Below are 21,219 nucleotides of genomic sequence, written 5' to 3' on the forward strand. Positions count from 1 at the left end.
GGTGGGAATCCCTACATCGTCCTCGGATGTTAATTAGCGTTTCGTTTATTAGGGAACCCCAGCCTTGTTTACCCCGGAGCTGTGTACGGAAGCCCCTCAACTATCAGACGAATCTCAATGGGTACAAAAGTCTTAATCCTACCGGGACACAACACTCACAGTCCTCGGTAGAAGTCAGCGACACCACACCGGGCGCGGTACTCCAAAAGGGTTCAAAAGTTAAAAAGCCGATGACACAATCACATTTTCCCTGGATGTTAACAGACTGAATAAAACTATTAGTCAATCATGCCAGGATGACAATACTAGGGATTAGTGGATTGTGTGTTTGGCTTTTTCTGAATTACGGGTTAAAGCCGATATGCTGAACACGGGTGTGAAGTGTGTGCCAGCCCGGCGAACACACCTAGCTCGTGGTGGTGCAAAGCTCGGACTGATTTCTTGGGAAACATCTCGCGTGCTTCGATCTCGACTCATCTTGGACCTCTCCCAGATTGATGTATCCCCATCAAACATCCCACAATTTCTCATTCATCACTTCGGGATCAAATCCATCCCCTGGTTTATTGTTGCCACAAGCCGGGACACCGAACAGGATTTTATGAACCATCTAAGACAAACAACCATCCCTGGGACAGCATTTACCTCGTAGATATCCTGCTGAGAAGTCAAAATACTGAGGGAAGACTTTGGAAGGATTAAGCGAGAGAGGTAAGTGACTCATACCAAACGGGTAATAGGAGAGCTCCGCTCATTAAAGCGCTGCATTGATCAATTTCCCTCATTTGTAATAAACACTCATTAGCTCTCGTGTAAGTTTGAACAATTGAGGAAATGGTAAATTGTGTAATCAGGAACTGCAAATTGCCGCGGCTTTGGTAGGTTGTGTAAGATTGATGATAAGTGTATTACCTGTACTTATTAACTATCACAAGGTGGTGTATTTATCAAAATGGTTCAAGTTCGTAGCGGCTGTACTGTACTGATAACTCTATTGTATTCTTATAAGAGTATAAATTAGACCAACATAGAAGTTGTTTTAGGTTAGTATTGATTATTTTGGTTTGTATTTATGACATTGGGCTTGTGGAAGACACTTCTTTTTATGGCAGTTTTTAAACTTGTGTGCTTCACTGGCGTCCTGGTCAAGATGTTTTATTTTCCGAAGATTTAAAATAAATATATAAATCAATTATTTTACTCTTGCAGCTCCCAAAGGAAAACTAAGTTTGCAACTTTGAAAAGCCGAGGACATTGTTTATCGATGTGGTTTTTATAAATAATTATTTTTTGATACGGTGGGTAAACGGATTATTGGCTTTTTGGGAAAGCTTATTTCGGAACTATAATGATTTCTGAAGTTGTTATAAATTCAACTTGTTCTATAATTTGGAATGGGCATGCATAAACATGCAGAGTGCATTACCAATTTCAGAAGACACAAAACAAAGTGGAGGACGCAAACGATCTTGAATAGATAGGGGTTTGCCAATTCATGTAAATCAATGCAACACACCCAAACTGAGGCTGGAGTCAAAAATAGTCTGGTCCCTCCTCGCTCAATTTAAAGTTGCACTGAGCCAACATGTGTTGGCACAGTGTGTTTGGTCTAAAGAGAGTCGCGGCATGCCCAAGTTCTTTGATGTTGTTTGATTGGTTTCTAGTCGGAGAAGGATGGGGGGGGGGTGTGATGTACCTTTGAGAGACGGGACCCTTTTCGCCTCGGTCCGGACAAGGGTGACCTCGGCGTTACAGACGCACGTAAGGAGATTAGTTCGGTCCTTTTCAGCTTTAGTATTTGAGGGCAAGACCCGTGAACTATTCTAGTAGACGGGAAGCAGAAAAGTTCCTTTCAAAATGGAATTCGTTCTTCGACCTTCTTCAAGGTTTTCCCATAAAAATAGACACAAGGGGCGAAACATGTTGTACTTTTTACAATGTTATTTTTGGGGACCAGGGTCACCCCTTTAAAGGCAATGGACTCTGTTGGTTATACGCATAATAATTGTTAGCATAAAAACTTACTTGGTAACGAGCAGTGGAGAGCTGTTGTATATATTATAAAACATTATGAGAAACCACTCCCTCTGAAGTTACGTTGTTTTTAAGAAAGAGGTTCTCTCACTAAAATATATGTACTGAAGCGCACAAGTATTCACGCAACAAGTGTTTTTTTCTTCATTATTCTCTTGCGAATTCGATGACCAATTCACAGGTTTGTTAATTTATGCGCGCGTATGTTGGGATATACCAATATTGGGAAAACTGGTCTTTGACAACTAACAAACAAGTCCAGTGCCTTTAAGAAATGAAACACTGTGTCTGGTGGTCAGCAACTTTTGAGAAGATTCTGGTGGTATGGGGGCGTAACCCCTCAGGCAAGAGATGAGCCGAAGGGTGTCCATTTAAGATTTCTGAGAACTAAAGAAATCCCAAGTACACTAATTCTTTGTATAACAGTGTAAATTGACCTGGAGTAAACTTTTCAAACCAGACGTTCTTAATGACAAAACTAACAACAAATATTATGTTGTAATTATAATCTCAAAATTAAATTAATAATTTACAAAAATCGGTTTGAGCCGGGGCCAGTCCGATCTGATTCCTACCAAATACGGAAGACACGAAAACAGACGGTAACAAAGAAACAAGCCATACCAATGCGCCATGCTGTCTGACTCAAGTACAATTCTCAACGTATGCAAATCTATTTTGAAAAGTTTGGAAACAAAGTACGGTAGTTGTGTACGAAGTTCGTTGATGTAGCGTATTGTGTTCAGTTGCTGTGCGTTTAAAAGACAATGCTTGCCACGTGGTGTGCGTGACCGCCTAGGGGACGGCGAGATAGTGAACCCTCTTAAACAGATATGAATGGCACTTGACATATTATTGGGAAACACTCAAAAGGTCTATTATTATTCCGAAATATTGCCCAATAATTTACCGATAAAGATAAAGATGTGGTCATCGCAACACACAATAACATAACACTGACGCATGATTATTGGATACTCATCGGGGGCTATTGCAGATACCTATCGTGCTACCATATTGGTCATGTTCCCTGTATCAAATAACAGTAGCTAGTGCCATTATTCATTCAGTATAAAACAGAACCAGACTATGTGTCGACCAAGGACCCATATATTTAAATTGAATAGATTAAGATGGCCGCACCATGATAAAGGTCTAATGTATAAAATCATTCTGCCTCCATCTTGGTCATGTTCCCGATCTCAAATAACAGTGATGGATGCTTCCGATTCAATGTACAAAAAGAAACCAAACTAGCTTTCCTTTCAGTCTCGGTTTGGTTACGTTGATTTTAATGGGAGAAACAACAATGATAAACGTTTAGACACTATATACTAAACTTTATTTACAAAAAGAGTGGGTTTGTACATTCCAGTGCTTTTATGGCAGGCAATATTCTACAGTGGTCATATGGTAACATTTAGAAAGTTTGTGTCATAAGTTTCTTACATTGAAGTACTTATCAAGTTTGAGATGAGCACCTTTCTACAAATCAAACGTTGATGGAAAATCAGACAGCGCAATCTCCATAAAATAATAAGACTTTATGTTTGTTCTTTGGGGATGGGTACAAGTCGTACATGCAGGAAATTTATGCTTGGTGGCTCTTTTTACAATGTGATGTCACATGTGTAACAATGTGCACACATTAATGTTAATGGCCTGATGTTTCGACCCAACCAGAGTCTTTCTCGAAGGCTAAATGATAGAATAACAATAATCGATATTGCAATGACCAATGTCAATTATTTTAAAAGAAATATACAATTGTCATGGAATTAGTCATAGGTTTTACAAAGTTGACACAACAAGCTATTCAACAAGTGACTCAACGCGCAATTCAGCACATAATCTAAGACCCCACACTCGACAAAAGCTGACACACGTGTGTCGAATAACCAATCGCCCGTTTTTTCAGGATACCAAACCACCTCCCAGTCTCATCGAAAACTCCACACATGTTGTTAGCGTGCAGGGACAGTTTTTTATTTTGATCGCCACAACATTTTTGTTGTTATTATTCAATGACTAGCGGATTACTTTTAATCCCCTTTTTTATTTGGCTTCACCGGTTTCTTTTTGAGGTTTGAATTTGTTAAAAGGATACCCTAGTGGGGCAAACAAGTCATGACAACGGGTGCTCATTAAGGTAATTATTGGCCAACGTTTACGCCACTCAGTCGACTGAATTGAGCATCAGGTTGTTTACTGCTACGGTAAGATCTAGTTAATGAGACATCTTAGGGGTATCTTTCGGAGGTTTTTCAGAAAAGCAAAGAGCTTTTATTTCGTCATTGTATGATTAATGGCCACCCACGGGTGCGGCTAAGTGCCTCTATTAAATAGAGATTTGCTCACGTGTCTAGTCTTGGTGCTTAGGATACCTTCAGGTTTGTTTGTTGGATGATTACTTTTCGATTAAGCCGTTTAATCTTTTCAAAACATTTATCCTGTAATGAGGGAGATGGGTGCATTGTAATCTATCGTGTATGCTTTTTTCTCATTTTATGAAACAATCGAGTCCAGTTGACAGTTTATAACCGTCCTCGGCTGTATGTTTTGTAGGTTTTGAAACTTTTACAATTGAGTGAGGTTCGCAGTGTGTAAGTAGCATGCTCTGGTCGTCTTCAGGAAACGATTATTATGGAGCTTTGACGCTGCGTCAAGTCGAAAGGCACGCTGCAGTTTAGTTGAGCGCCCTCTATAGCCCTATGGTCCAAACATGTGACTATTATTGCAACATTTTTTTCGCACCACGGAGAATGTCAGACCATGGAGGTAAAAATAGACTCCATGTGGTCTGACTGCAATATTTCACAGGACGTTAGTATAGTGTAGCTTTTTTGAAATACATCTTTAAAATAAGAACAAACTACGAGTGTTGTTTGTATCCAAGAAGTTGGCGAGAGGCATGAACATGCATACACCCTCCAGCTAGCAGTCAAGACAATAGTCCAAAATGAATCTCCGAAATGTTTGCAAAACTGTCTCTCCAGTTCACTAGAGCAGTCAATGAACTTCAACTGCAGAAATAGTTCCCCAAAACAAGACAGTAAACTTTGCATGGCTTCGTTTCTCAACTCCTCCATAAACCGATTGTGGCATAAACTCGTTAACGTTAGCTGCAATTGTAACCGCATTTCTATTGGTACAATTTTCTTTGTTTTGTAATTCGAGGGAGCTCGCCCGGGGCGGTTTCCACGTCAGGTTCGATCTCAGCGACAGTTTTATACTTGACAACAAAAACGCGCCATCATCGGCACTCCTTGTGCATTGCTGAATGTTTAAACATTCAAAAATACCACAGACCAGTGAACAACACAAGCCATTTGTATCTGACTGGAAATATTATAACTAATTACTTAATAACTAAACATTTTGCGAGGTAAAATATTTTCATTCGTTGTTTTACTCGTTCTCATATCAACGCAAACAAAACAGGACAAATTTCAGTTGCCCGAGAAACTTCGTTCAGCCTTGGCGCAATTTTCACGGCTCAGCTTACCGTAAGCAAAGAATCGGCGCTTACGGCAAGTGATGTCACGGTTTAGCAGGAAATTTTTACTTGTGCGTAGGCCTACTCCACGTTACTAGGCATTCTTCGCTTAATACACGGCTAGCGCAAAAATTTGGCGTTCGCTGTAAGCAAAGAATGCTGATCGTAAGTGCAGAATACGGCAGTTAGCAAAGTCATGAAATTGTTCGTCTAGCCTAGCGCCGAACTAATATTAAAATTTAGGGGGCACAAGGCAGGGTGCATCTTTTTTTTGCGGGGGGGGGGGGGGGGGCACTGCTGTCCAATAACAACTGTAGGTTTTTGATACACTGTATCCACAACACTCTTTCTACGGATTGTGGAGCTTCTGTAAGGAACCGGTGGTTTCTCGACGTTTTGATCAGTAGGCTGGCATTGTCTTCAGGGCACTTTGCTCAATACAAAAGAACTTTGTTTTCACCAATTTTTTTGATGACAAAAATGAGCTGAAGGTTTCGGAAGGAATGTAAATTATTATTCTATAATTATTGTTTGGTTTTGGGGCCTTAACTGGGCGCAAACAATCAATTGAAAACAAACATAGCCTGCCCGAGGTGCGTTAGCCTTAAAAAAGTGTAATCAGCTCAAAGACAATATCATACCATAAGCATTAGAGGTAGTATTGGCATATTGCCCACGCGGCGGGCGGGCCGGCCGGCGTCTTGTCTCTGTGCCACCCATAAGCTCGAGCGATAAAGTTCCCCCACTTGGGAATTTCTTCTTTTCATAATCACTTTGTTTTTCACAAACAACAACTGGCATCAATGAAAAATTAGCCACTAAAACAATAGTTTGTATGCGAGGTTCTTGAATTACTGTTGCTTGTTTTACTTGGAACAATAATGCCGAAGCCAGCGGCTGACAAAACTTTGTAACTAAAAACTTCCGTTCGCTGCGTGCCTTTGTTTCCTTTGCTTTTATTATTGTTTGGCTAAAGCGCATGCTTTTCGTGCTCAAGGTGGTATCAAACTTGGAAAAGCAATTTTAATGTTTGCAATTCCTGTGGTTGACCACGCGGTAATGGAGACTTTTCATCAAATCGCATACATTGTATCAATAAATTGTGTAAAGTGAGAAGAATTTCTGTTCGGTTATTGTTAATTTCTTCTTCCTTTTTCGCTTTTAAATGATTTATTGCATAGGGTCTTTTCGGCTTCCTTACACAGACAGGTATTTCTTACAATTCTTTATGCAATTATTTAATTTTACTATTGGATCCACACTAATGTTTAAATAGTGGCCTATAAAAGACTACATGGGTTAGAAATTGAGGGGTCTCACAAGTTTTAACTTGTGTTACGACAACATAATTATCCTGGGTTAAACATTATACAAAATTTCAAAATTATAGATGCCAACGACCTACCGCAGTCCAATTCGAGACCACTTTAGTTTCCGATTAATCAATAACTATTAATATTGACAACCGTGTAGTAGAAAATTCAGACAGGCCAAAGTCCCGACGCGTGTTAACGGTTGTTAACGACTGTTTGCGTCGTGACGGGTGTTGACGACTGTTTGTGTCATAGTCCTATCACAGAGAGTCCTAATTTGGGGGCAGGTCTTAAACTGCAACTGTGTATAGTAATAACAAAAATTTACACAAGTCCGAGTTACATTCTTGTTTTGTTGTGGATTTTAGCGCCAATAGCTAGCTAGAGCCTGGGGGCGTCTATGGGGCGGGTTGCTTCAGTCTTCTCAGGTACCCTAATAATTCTTCTGTCGGTACGGGTCCAAGAATGAGGGTCCCCCTAGGCCCACCCTGACCCCGGTGTACAACCGGTCAAAGATAGTGTCCCAAGTAATGGTCGATAGCTGTCCCCGTAATTAAGAGTGCCTTGGACAGTTTTATGGATCAGATTATAATATACCAAATCATTAGCACTTTTTTGTTGTTTGGGGAGAAAAAGTTCTCAAATTTAATCTGACGTGAAAAATGTAAATGTCAACAAACAATCAGTAGAGTAACTAGACTGCGATTGTAATGCAACACTTGATTGGTGCGATGGGGGGGGGGGGGGGGGGGAGGTTGGCTCGTGTTAGAGTTAGAGGATAGTGCTTTGTTTAATAAATGCCGCTTGTTAGTTTGAGAACTATACCTCTTTCAAACCAATAAACCTTGTGAGGTTCATTTTAGGGTTTGCTTTCGGTAATTTTAAGTTGCAATATTTTGCTTGCAGTGTGCTAAAGGTTGATGCTTTGTTTAATAAATGCCGCTTGTTAGTTTAAGAACTCCTGCCACTTTCAACCAATAAACCTTGAGGAAACTTTGAGGTTCTTTTTAGAGGGTGGTGAATTTAGCTGCATTATTTTTGCAAAAAAAAAAAAAACCCACCACCGTAAAAAAACGAAAGTTTTCATATCTGACTGTTATAGTGCATTACAGGGTTCCGCAAACATTTTGTTTGTTCGATTTTGGAGTGGGCTTAATTAGACCAACCCTTTCTTTCAAAATCTGCTAAATGTCTTTTTTCGGATGATACGCCTAGTGGGGCAGTCTTGCGAGGGGAAGCAGATGTTTGGGTGGGGCTTAGGACGGGATACAGCTGTAATTTTTGTGGGTGTGGACATAGCCCAACCCCCAAGGCTATGTGGGAATCACTGCTGAGAGTTGTTGCCCCTTCCTCTTCTTGTAAAATACAGTAAATATTAACCAAGTCCTTTGGAGGGAGGGCGGGGGATGGGGGGGGGGTGCCTTGGTGTGCTCCGGTGCTGCGTCTCCACTTTTACAAGGGACCTTGCACACTACACAAATTGTTGTCCGTTCACACGAGGTGCACTTTTAAAAACGTTACAACCATGCTAACGTTTAGCAAGGTACTCTCGCTAATTTGCTCTGGTGTGAAAAGGGCCATACTTGTGAAAAGTGTAATTACTGCTTAAGTTCCACTTATACAGTGAACAAAAATTCTCCGTTCACACGAGGTGCATATAAAAAAAATCGCAACCATGCAAAAATTTAGCAAGGGACCCTTGCTAATTTGTTCTTGTGTGGAAAGGACGACGAGGAACAGCCTTGAGGAAGAAAATACAGCTGCCTATAGATGCCTGACTTCCTATAAAGCTGCCCAGCCAGCCGGCTATAGCTGTGCTGTCTGCCCCGGCAAGCCCGTTCCCATTTAGCCGTCCGGAGTAACGCACACTGACATATCGGGGGAACATGAATTAATAAATACGTCCGATCTCATTTACGTCGGCACAGTGTGAACGGGGTCTCGGTGTTAAGTAAGTGGGGGAAAGGACACTGTGTGAAATACCTTGTACATTGTGGTTTACTGGTTTGCTTCGTGTGAAGTCTAGGTTCAAGACTAATGAAGACACAACAGACCGTGAATTTCACATGGGTTGACTTTGTGGGCTGAGTTGATTCGTGTAAAGTCTGGAAACAATACCAATGGATACATTACAGACTGTGTACTTAACATGGATTGACTTTGTGGACTGAGTTGATTCGTGTGAAGTCTGGGGTGAAACACGACTAATGAAGACGTGTGCAATTTCCACGGGTGACTTTTTGTGTAATTAGATTTATAGTGTGGGCACACGTTATGACAGTGTAATTGTCTTTCAACCCACTGAGTAAGTAAACTCATCCACTGTAGCTCACAGACCCGAAGAAACCCTTAGACAAGGGTGCTTGCAATGTGAACCAAGAACACCAGGTTGACCCCTACAACGAAAGACGTTATGTCATGTTATTATCATTATTATCATGTGTTTTTACGTGCACTATACAAACCCTAGTAAACGGGACATACGACCTAACGTCCCATCCGAAGGACAAAGTAATTATGCTTTCTTGGTTAAAGGCAGTGGACACTATTGGTAATTGTCAAAGACTATCCTTCACAGTTGGTGTATCTCAACATATTTATAAAATAACAAACCTGTGAAAATTTGAACTCAATCGGTCATCGAAGTTGCGAGATAATAATGAAAGAAAAAACACCTTTGTCACACGAAGCTGTGTGCGTTTAGATGGTTGATTTCGAGACCTCAAGTTCTAAATCTGAGGTCTCGAAATCAAATTCGTGGAAAATTAGTTTTCTCAAAAAACTATGGCACTTTAGAGGGAACCGTTTCTCACAATGTTTTATACCATCAACCTCTCCCCATAACTCATTACCAAGTAAGGTTTTATGCCAACAATTATTTTGAGTAATTACCAATAGTGTCCACTGCCTTTAAGGATACAAGTGTGAAGACCGGGACTCAAACCCACACTCTGCTGATCAGAACACAATCGCTCCTGCCCAAGGAATAAGAGACGACAACCTAAGTCGTGTCTCAATGTTGAAAATAGTAGTAGGCTTAACTGATCATTTTGGCCCTCAATATGATTGGTTCAATTCGATAGTCGTCTATCAGTTCACACAAACTGTTGGTAGGCTTATCAATTCGGAAATCCGAGGAAACCCCGACGATGCAATTATTTCAGTTTCTTCAAAAACACTTTGCAAAAAGAAAAAACCCTAACAAAAAATATTTCCAAACACAGCGAGACATAAACAAACAAAAAGCAAACGATCAAAACAACTTCAGTTGAATTGGCGACTGGGACCCCTGTCACCCAGTAAACTAAATAATACGCCAAAAACGAAAAACACTGGCTAAAGTGTCACGTATGGTTCCCAGACCTCTCTTATGTGCTGCCTGTCTTTAGACGCGTTAGGTCACCAGCTTTATACCTCCATGCGCGTTCCCTACGGGGTTGTTGCACGTTTATTTTTAGGCGGCTCTTCTAGCATAAGTTTCAATATTTTTCAAAGCGGGCCTTGACGATTGACAGTGATAAAGGATTTGACCTACTTTTAGAGGTATCAAAAAGTTGTGAACCGAAAGCCTACGCGACCGTCTGCGAACCGGGAACTAAAAAAAAAAAAACACTCTCCTGCAACCCACCGTTCCACTTCTTCGACGATAATCATTTTAAAAGGGAAGTTGCATTTATTAAAACCAGAACAACGCGCTGTCGTCGTCTGCATGAACTTACCATTGAAACCGAGAGAAGTGAAAAGAGTAACGATAAATTCCTTGCATAATACCACGAGATTATATTATAGGCTCTTATTTATTTATTTGCATTTATTTCCACAAACAGTCAATTATTTTTAACAGTCAAAGCAAAATTTCCAGCTTTCATTGCATGTTGTCAAGTCAGTTTCCATTGTGGTTTGTTGAGTCCACGCATAGACGTTTTTGTATTATGGAAAATAATTAGATGCCCGAAAAAAAAGGTGAGAATTTCGCAAAAAAAAAGTAAAAAAAAGAATAATGAGAGGAAAAAAACATGTTGGCCAAAATATTATGCAGGCGCTAACGAGAAACTAGCCAGTAACGTTTGTTTGTTGAATAAATGCTACTTTAATTTACAGAGTGCAGAGTGTTTAACATTAATTGATTAATCACTTAATGTTCTTAATTGAAATATCCACTAGCGCAAAGGTAATATCTGCGGATGAGAACTTTCCTAAATGGCATGTATGCACGGCCACAGTCTTGGGTATACAATGACACCAAATGAACAACCGATACATATTGAGCAACTCTTTGCCAGTCTGTTCTTTTTAGATCTTGTATTCGACAAACTTAATGACTTCTGTTCATCATATATTGACCAAGCGATTCTTAGTTGATATAATAACTAACATTGGGATAACTGCTACATCAGCGTGTTTTTCATACTTTCGTCATAAAATGGACACGAACAAAATGTTCATGGACACGAACAAAATTCTTGTTCTGATTCAAGAATATTGAGTGGGGGGGGGGTGGTAGTATGGGTCTTTGCCGACTGCTATCTAAAGCCCCAATCGCACACACATGGTGTTGACAATGAATTTATCCAAAGTTGACGGTTGGTAAGTAACTAAATAGCCGATGAAATAAAACTTGAATAAATCACAGAAACAAACACATTCTTTCCGAATGGGATCCCATAGATCCAGTTCAACCAAACAAACGTAACTTATAGCTCACGATTTAACACAAAATATGAAAGTGGAAACCGTTCTATAATTAATGACCACCCATACAGTACGTGATTCTCTCTATAAGTCTACCTGGACGTCGTTCACAAACACCGCCCAACAAATCTGCCACAAACCCCACAAGACCAGGCCCGTGGTTTGACACCACGTCTCTATTTAAAAATCAACTGACAGACGGACAGACTGCATGGTAGTGTAACACAGCTCAAGTTGTGGCAAAATTATGGGGAATGTGTTGAAATGTGACTGGCAATCACCCAAAGTATGATTCAGAATGACCGATACTTTTGTTGGCGTACTTCACATGGAATATGTAAACGATCTTGAAGAGGTTGACACTTGGTCTTAATTAACCCACTTTAACAAGTCTCCACAGAGGAAATCTTTTTTTTTTTACCGGGCTTGCTTTTTTTATTTTTTATTTTTATTTTTTATCCAATGGACTGAAAATCGGCATTCTAGTTAATGTAGTGTCAATGATTGGTTCTTGTCAACGTAATGCTGATTTATGGGCAACATTTTAAATAAAGATCAATTAAAGCCCTGGTGAAAGTTTCAGCTGAATAAAGTGAATACTTGCTGAGACAGAAACAAAACTGCGAAGGTATGTCCAAAGAATATTGAATCCATCCACGTTTTATAGCAAGGTGACAGCGTGTACCAACCGGCAGCACTGTGCATTCGCAAACAAACACCAACCCACAGAAATACGAGAAATGATTCAAACATGAATAGTATCTCATCGAATTCAAAATGTTTTGGGGAGAAATTTATCCAAACCATATTACTTCGAAGGGTACCCTTTCTCAAATTAATACTATACCAATTAGCTGAGGTGCTTCTCACTAAAAAAGTCTTTTAATTGATATTGTGAGGTATTACCAATCGTTGACCCTACCTTTAATATTAGCTACAGATATTTTAATCAATTGTGATGGATTTGTTAAGAAACCATGATGGTAAAAACTACTAACTTAGGGATATATCAAATAAAGTTAATGGATAACCTCTGGATACATCATAATATATAGTTCAGTGATTTTAGTTTCGGAAACAACTTGAGGTGGTTGTTATCAAACACAGTCAAGCTGAGTCATTCCTTTGAACTAGCAAAGGAAAGGGTGGTTGTCATTAATGTTGTACCAAGGCAAACACTGGGGTGTCAAAGTTATCCGTCTAGTCAAGTTATCCGTCTGGTCAAGCTATCTGTATGGTCAAGTTATCCGTCTGGTCAAGGTTTCCGACTGGTCAAGTTATCCGTTTGGTCAAGTCATCCGCCTGCAAGTTTAGCCGTCTGGTCAAATTATCCGTTAACTTCAAGAAAATTATGTGTAAGTGTGTGTTATGTTTTGTTTTGGATATTGCCTAGAACTGGTTTGCTTATAACTTAACCTCGTGTTAATAATAACCGTATTTTAATTTTTTATTTTTTTTTATTTTTAACGTTTAACGTTACGTGGCATCTACTCCTCATTAATACATAATGAAGTGGAGGTGCCTTATTTGTGGCGCTAGTTTTAACGCGGGAAAAACACCCCATCTGTAGATTTGAAGCTTCGAACTCCGGCCGATCTTTCACCGGCTACACAAATCGGTCATTACAAATGACGCCAGCCTTCATTTGAACCCAGGAATGGATAGCACTCCTGTTTCCTATCCATAACGACTCGAAAAGAGACTAACTCCACATCTCAATCACGTAACTTGCCCAAAGCGCGCAAACCGTTAACATTTTATGCCGGGGGTCAGTGGTGACATGCAATACTCTTGTTTACAAACCTCACACATTTCCTAAAAATAAAAATATGAGCTCACCAATCCATTGCCGAATCAATACGGTTACATCACACAACCTCCTCCCCAACGGTTGGGTATAAAGAAAACACAAACAGGTAGCATTACAAACAAGGTTTTTATTACGCAGTTTCATTGATGATTCGAGAAGCTTTAATATTCCTTATTTAGAAAGCGATAATTAACGTCACGTTGGTAAGATGTGTATAAATCAACAGTGAATATACGCTGTTATTTTCTCTGTCTACAAATTGCAACGTGAATCAGTTTAAACCAGTCGTAGTATTGCAACTTCCTTGAGGGTTTTGAGTTACACAGTTTGTTGGTAATATACCACGTCATAATGTTTGCACATGCCTCAATCGGTCATCTATACACGGTGTCACCTATGTGTGATCGGGCTACGTCGAAATGGTATCCCATAAATAACGCATAGTTTTGCTCTTAATCTAAAAAATTAAACGCTGAATCACCTCATTTTTTCGTATGGGCCTAAAACTAACAGCGGCAATACAAAAATAACTATATGAGAACACTAGAGCAATGCAAATCCTTACTTTTCAAGTATTCGAAATTAATTGTATAAACCCTATTGCATGGCCCTGTCACAGGGGAGGGGGGGGGGGGGGCACCTTTACAGGCAATTTGGAGATAGCCAACTGTAAAGCCTGCATGCTTCGTTTTTGAAAGGGCACCAAGGCATTTTCTCACTGGTAAAGGGCACCCTATGAGGAAGTTATACATTGCTAATGGAGGATTTCAAGGGCATCAACGCAATGACTATAGGGGGCATGCAGGCACTCACCATCGTTGCCTCTGTGTAGTATGAATCAGGCATAGACTACACTTGTGTTTTACCATACGATGGCTAAACTTCCCAACAATCCACCGATTTTAAAACCTCCAGTAAATCCTGATCGGAAACTCACAGACTGATCGACGAGGTCTAAGCTCACTCTCGTAGTTTTTGATCCATGTGGTATGTCAAGTGTTTTATTATTGGCCTTGCAGAAAACACCGTGACAAAACATCGCTGCACATCTTATGAAAATTAGCTCTCTTGTTTTAGATCCACATCGTCAACAACAACAACACCACCAACAACAACAGTAACAACAACAATGTCCTGGTGTTATTGTAAAGTTTATCAACTCAAAACCTCTTCTTAACACATCCGTAAGTTACTTATTTGTTATTTTGATGGAAAGTTATATAGGCCAAAATATGCCATGGATGTTTTTTGTTGTTCATCGCATAGGATTTACTTGGGCATGTTAAGTGCTAAAGTGGCTGATGTACCAGTTAGGAACTGTTTACAAATGGTGGGCATAGTCGCCACCTTGCGGTTTTACACAACAATATTGCAATCTTTGGAAAAGAAACACTGCCTCTGGAAGCCGATGTTTATACAAAAAATGACGGGTACAGATCAGCGTTTTGACGGCCCTTTTAAAAATAATATGAAGATGAAGTTTACGAATAAAGGAAGTGTACATTTTGACTAAAGGGTCGTAGCCTGTTGAACGTCAACTTCTAAATGAATGACAAGCAAAAAACATCAACATACCGCGGGGGTTTTAATGAACAATAAAGTCCAAAATATGTTTATGTCTATTTAGTTACCCATTACTCGGTTGGAATTACACCCAGAAAACATAATTGTACGTTAGGGCATAATGTGCAAATTCTGTACACAAAAAAGGCGCAATAAAAATAGTCTGGTTTACGAGAAACGCACGTATGGGAAATCACATGGGACCGGTAACAATATGCATTCTATACGCACGGGTGAATAATATCAAGCGAAAAGTCCCTGCCAAAAAACATAATTCTTTTTTGGAAACTCGTTCATAAAAATCCTTGGGCGGCACTGGTGTTTTTCATTTTGTGGACTACCAAGTTAAGGTGGTAAGTTTAAAGTCATGTCCCGGTGGTCTAGTACAGGTCTACATTACATGACTTCAATACCGCTGAGAGTTCCAGAATGTTTTATGCCAAAATATCACAAACAAACAATATATAGCCTGCAACTAAATCCATATTCGCAAAGTTGAGAGCAACAGTTAATGGGCTATATGAGACATAGACCGAACTCAAATTTTGCGAGTTTCTTTATCATTTTTTTACCGCGGGCTCACCAAATATTGCATTCCTATTTGTTTTTGTTTAGAACAGTAATGGCCAAAAAAAAAAACTTCTATCGGATTAAACGAATTCCCCTCCAAATCAAAATTGCCATCGAAACGCGAGTTGGAAATAATTTCTAGCCGCAGTATTTATGTCTTCATTTTTGGGATTGTCCGTTAGGGTAAAAATAAAGCTATTTTTACAAACCCTTATTATTGACCCTTTGAAGATGTTTTACGTATGGGTACCATCCACGAAAAGCCTGGCTGGTTACGCAGAATGCACTAACTTCTCTACTTGTACGAAGCTATTATGGTGAAGAGCTTCACACGTGTCATAACCGGGAATCGAACCGGTGAACTAGACCGCTGCTCGGTGACGACGCGTTCATATTGAAGCCATCATTCATTTTCATTTTGAGGCATGTAAATATATATATTTATACGCCTTTTTTCACATTATAAGAGCTTTTGACCATTACGCACATGAAGTTTGTGAATTTTTCTGAGCAGACGTATACAATATGGAGACTTAACAAAAATATAACAAGCTTTTCCGTATTGATACAGAATTAAGAGATGGGGGGGGTGTTGTGGGCGTGTCTTATCTTGAAGGCGTCTGTCAATCTCCTGATGTGATTTTGATGAACTCATACAGTGGAGATACGCATCAATGAGAATGCAGGAAGTTTACAGACGAGGATGCTGTGGCCAAACTCTCTAACCATCACGCAATGCAGCCCGAGCTCTGTTTGACTTGGCAAACACTCAATGTAGAGTCATGCCTTCGTCTGGCCTTTTCTATATAGTTCTCGATGAACTTTTTTAAGCCGCAGATGGTTGCTGATCTGAGTTTGAAACACAGCAATTCTTATTCTTAAAAAGTGAGAAAGTAGAGCTCACTGTTGCAAACTGCTTACCAACCAAAAGGATGGTGTAATAATGCAATAAATAGTTTTACCTGATCTCGACCCTGCAGGGTCCTTCTCGAAGGCTGAAAAGAGAAAGACTCTGCTAGTATCGAAAACTGAGGCCACTACAACTGTTTTGATTCTTAAAATGAGTTGATTATACTGTAACAATTACTTCTAAACAGTGTCCATGAACGTATCATCCAATGAATGCAACACAACATGATACAGCTAGCACGTATCACTTTACAATGCCTTCACATTTTGTCCAAAGTCAAGGCTTCTGAAGGACTGAGGGCTAATTTGCCAATAGTTCCTTATCACAGGGAACATGTATTGCAATGTGATCCAAGTTTACTTCACTCTTTCACACAGTCTAAAATCCTTCTAGTTTAGGATAGCCAAAGTGAAGGATTCGGAGGGACTGGGGCATGTAGGCTAAAGTTGCTTAGCACTGGGTCAAGCATTCTCAAGTCCAAAGAATGTGGAGTGACATAGAAGAGGATATGGAAGATTGAGGTAACACGTTACAAATGCAGGGTATATGCTGACAGTACACTGGGGGTATTAGGACAGTAAGACAGTATTATTGTAATGTAAGTCATCGTTTATTATTAACTATAAAGGGAGCTATCCTTTAAATGGAACCCGTTTAAAGAAAGCATAATACTTTTTATGTTTGACGTGATTGGATGTCCTCGAGAAACGTGCGTTCCAACAAATTGTACAAATTGATGAGGCCACAGACGCGAAAAAAAACATTTTGCTCGTAATTCTTATTTTTCATAAAATACCTCCCTCGATTAATACAGTCTGTTGTCAATGAAGATGGGTTTTAAGGCTTTGTTAAAAGTGCAATTTAGTCAGAACCCAAAACCACATCTTGGTCTCGTTAGCGTTGAAGGTCACAGGGGATCAGAGATCGGAAGAGCTTTTTAGGAAATGTGTGGTCCCTCTTGCCAGTCTTATTGCCCGCGGTACTGAACCTGGTTGGTTCGGCTGCTTCCTTTTTTGCTGTGAGGGAGGGCTGGGAGTTCCTTTAGCTATGATTAGCAGAAGGAATCTCTCCGTAGGATCTCTGAAAAAGAATTACCTGAACGGGGTCATACTAAAGGATTCAGCCAATATAGCAACATACTGGTTATTGAAGTAGCGTTTTTAATACATCCTATTGTAGCGATATCCACACTGATTGGGATGTTTAAGCACCGGTGGAGGTATAGGATATTATCCGATGGAGGTATAGGTTATGTTCTGATGAAGTTATAGGTTATAACATGATGGAGGTATAGGTTATGTTCTGATGGAGGTATAGGTTAAAACCTGATGGAGGTATAGGTTATGTTCTGATGAAGTTATAGGTTATAACCTGATGGAGGTATATGTTACAGCCCGATGGAGGTAAATGATATAACCCGATGGTTGGGTTATAATCTGATGGAGGTTAGGTTGTAATCCGATTGAGGTATCTCATAACCCAGTGTGGTATATGTTATAATCCAATTGAGGCATCGGGTTACCGATGGAGGTATAGGTTATGTTCTAATGGAGGGGTAGGTTATAATCAGAACTGATGTAGGTATAGGTTATAATCAGTAGAGGTACAGTTTATAATCTGAGGAGGTACATGCATAGGTTATAATTGCTTTATGACCGCAACGCATCAAGTTATTTAAGTGATTAACCCACCCCATGGTCAAACTTGTCCCCAGATCTTCTATAATTTGGGATCGATCACCTAGGGGGAATGACCGACTGCATCAGGGCATTCTGAGCAACCCAATGTACTGGCTTTAATAGACATATGTTTCCGTTTTAATTATAGTAGTTGGTCCATAACTACTTTCAAATTGATGATACATGTTTGTAATACTCAATTGGGAGTATATATAAGGCCATGTCTGAATTGGCGGCTAGGAATATGGCAATGGATGCATATCGATGCGGTATAGGACACCCTTAGCAACCATCTTAGCAACAGCCGTTAGCCATGACCGCCATTTTGGACCAGCCCAATAATCCAATGAAGAGCACGTCTTGAAAGACGAAGGTCGAGTTGGTACACACCAATACCATTCACAGTTTGTCGTACTAGTCCCATTGCATACGAAGCAATTTACATGCAATCAGTTTTAAGCAATCTCCAAGAAGAACAGATATTTACAATTAAAGTATCCACATATTGTTCTTAGGGATCGTATGGCTACTGTTTAAAAGATTACTCATTTTCCACCAAAGTAGTCGTGTATATAGCATGCACTGCAGTTGGTTGCCTGCAAGAGTTGCCCCAACAAGGCCATAAGACTAAAGGCAAACATGTTGGAACTCGTTGGGTACATATGGCACGGCATACACGATCAACCCTCAGCATAATAAATTCTTATTGAAACTAAAAATGGATGATTAACAGTATGCAACTGAAGGGTTTTCCCATCAGAATTCCTGAGTTTAGGGAATACGCTACGTTGTTTAATACAAATAGCGATACAAAGATGATGTAATTCCGGATGTCCATGACTCAACAATGAGCGGGAATTTCTTAACCTTGACAATGTAAGATTGTCAGGAACAACTGCTGGCATCATTCTGTGGTATCACTCTACACGAACCTCACTGACCGACTAAAAATCTACCTTGACTTACCACTGAATCTAAAAGTAATAGATATGGAATATTGAACTTAAACCAGCCATCGAAAACTGTCAGTAGAAACTAAAAGTTTGTTTGACTTTAAAATTGCCATAGCCATTGCCTGAGATGTGTGTACACCACAGAGAACCAGAAAATTAAACCCTGTTTACAGAAACAGAGGAACATAGTTGTCATGTCTTACATCTAAATCTTGATCTTTACATTTGCCTGACATTCCTCTATCCTTTCAATGAATGTACACAACCAATCAACAAACTTCAACCAAGGAAACAATGACAGTTTACTCAAACTTGTCTTCATGTTACAAACAAACGCACTGAACATCTTCAGTCTTTTTAAAGAGCCCGCACACTCAAAAGGAAGAAAAAGAAGTTCTTAGCAAAGTTCCAGTGACCCGTTCAAATCGGCACTGACGTTGAACTGAACGGCACTTTGATTCGACAACAGACTTCATAAAATATTACAGGAAAAGAAGTTATTGGAACAGGTTTTAACCATGCTCTATAGTTTAACTGCACACCAGAGACGCGTCCTTACGACACGAACAGAAAAAAGTTTTGATTCTCCTGCTGAACTTTTGCATCGACTGTACCACCACATCATGAGTAAGGCCGCCAGGCAGAACAAAAATGACAGGAAGGCATTGACTTACTTGTCTCTGGAGAAACAAGTTTATTTTAGAGCATGACATAATGACTGATACATGTACATGCCTTAAGTTAAAGGCAAGCAAGTCAGCGCTTGAAGAGTCAGCTGAAATTGCTTGGCATTGCGCCCTTGTTTCAGCGGTCTTTCTTAACTTTTTGCCAGCTACGATTGGATGTGTGTGGCCGCGTGTATAGAGTTCGTGTGTGTCAACTCAGTACTAACAAATCTATTATAATTTTGAACGACTTTCCTGCGGTTGTTTTCCATCTCATGCTTTCGGATTACTTTTCTTCGTTCAGTCAACATAGGTGAGTGATATTTTCTGATTTGCAATCGATTAATTGGGGGCTGTCGATATTTACTGAGCATCATGCCGACTTAGTGAATTAAAACAACACTTGATGTTTCTATGCACTGTGAAGTTGTTATCCCGTTGTGTTAATTCTCCTGTTAGGAATTGCCGCTTATCAAATCAATGTTGCTTTATATAGCCAGTTGGACATTCTACAGTGTATCTACAGCATTTATGTTTTATTGATTGGTTTAGTGGAAGTCCATTATTTAAAGTACTGAAGTGAGTCAAGAGAAACAAAACATCATTGGGTGTTAAATTGCTACTGGTATTCAAAAAGTTCCACGGCGGTGCTATTTTGTAAAATATTCTTCGAAATAGTTTAATCATAATATAATGAGACAAACCTATGAATGAGACAAACCCTTGCTTGTAAATAAAGTAAGCATTCTCTTAGTAAAATGCTTATGGCAAGGGAAAGCTCCGAGTATACAGTGCTTACATGCATCAGTCTTTGTAAAACCAAGTGTTATCCCGGGTGTTAATTTGAATATCTGTTCATTCTGACATTGTCATCTCCTAAAAACGATTGTGCACTTTCACAATTAATTAATTCGAGTATTTAATGTTGTTTTAATATCATACCTTTGTTTCATATAATGAAATTGACCACCGGAAACTAAACAATAGCAAATTGTTTCTATATAAAAAGTACAACCCATGTGTTTTGGTAAAAACTTTATGATCTTGAAATATTAATATTTTACGAAGCCATACATTTAATGAAGAAAGGACTCCAACTCCTGCAGAAAATGTCACTACGTTATGTTATAACGACATTGTTGGCTTTCCCTAGGTGTTGTCGTCTATGATCCATTGTCTTTGATACACCTGTTATAAAACTTGTGGGGTAGGTACACCCCATAATGTCAAGACACCCCAAAAGTGCAGTTCCTGCCTGAAGAATCACCTCACATTGTTTATCTTGTAAGCACAACATTACATGCAATTAACTGAAGATAGGCCACAGAGTTTTAATTTAAATTGGTTACCTGGGACAGGAGTTTGTGAAATCAACAACTCTGAAGACTTGTCATAAGATGACTAACTTAATGAATCCATCTTAATTGTGTGACCAAATTACCTTACAATGCAACTCAAGATGCCAGATAATGGTATTATAATAAGCTAAGATTACGTGAGATTTGTGCTTATCAGATCTAAGACACTTATCTCA

General features: G+C 39.5%; 1 protein-coding gene across 2 annotated transcripts in view; it reads left to right on the forward strand.

Annotated features, from left to right (window-relative positions):
* Positions 1-404: 404 nt before the first annotated feature.
* The window catches only part of LOC139939672 (uncharacterized), a 47,905-nt gene continuing 27,090 nt past the window's right edge, over positions 405-21,219 (forward strand). The window contains exon 1 of one of the 2 annotated variants that reach the window (XM_071935732.1): positions 405-711. Coding sequence is in view for 1 of the 2 variants with exons in the window: in XM_071935731.1 (XP_071791832.1) it covers positions 19,961-19,998 (38 nt within the window). In the remaining variant the exon portion in view is untranslated. Of the gene's footprint in view, positions 712-19,917; positions 19,999-21,219 lie in introns of those variants that run through there. The other variant, XM_071935731.1, reaches the window with a different exon arrangement.

The sequence above is a fragment of the Asterias amurensis genome, chromosome 7 (assembly GCF_032118995.1).
Source record: "Asterias amurensis chromosome 7, ASM3211899v1".
In the NCBI taxonomy this organism is placed as follows: Eukaryota; Metazoa; Echinodermata; class Asteroidea; order Forcipulatida; family Asteriidae; genus Asterias; species Asterias amurensis.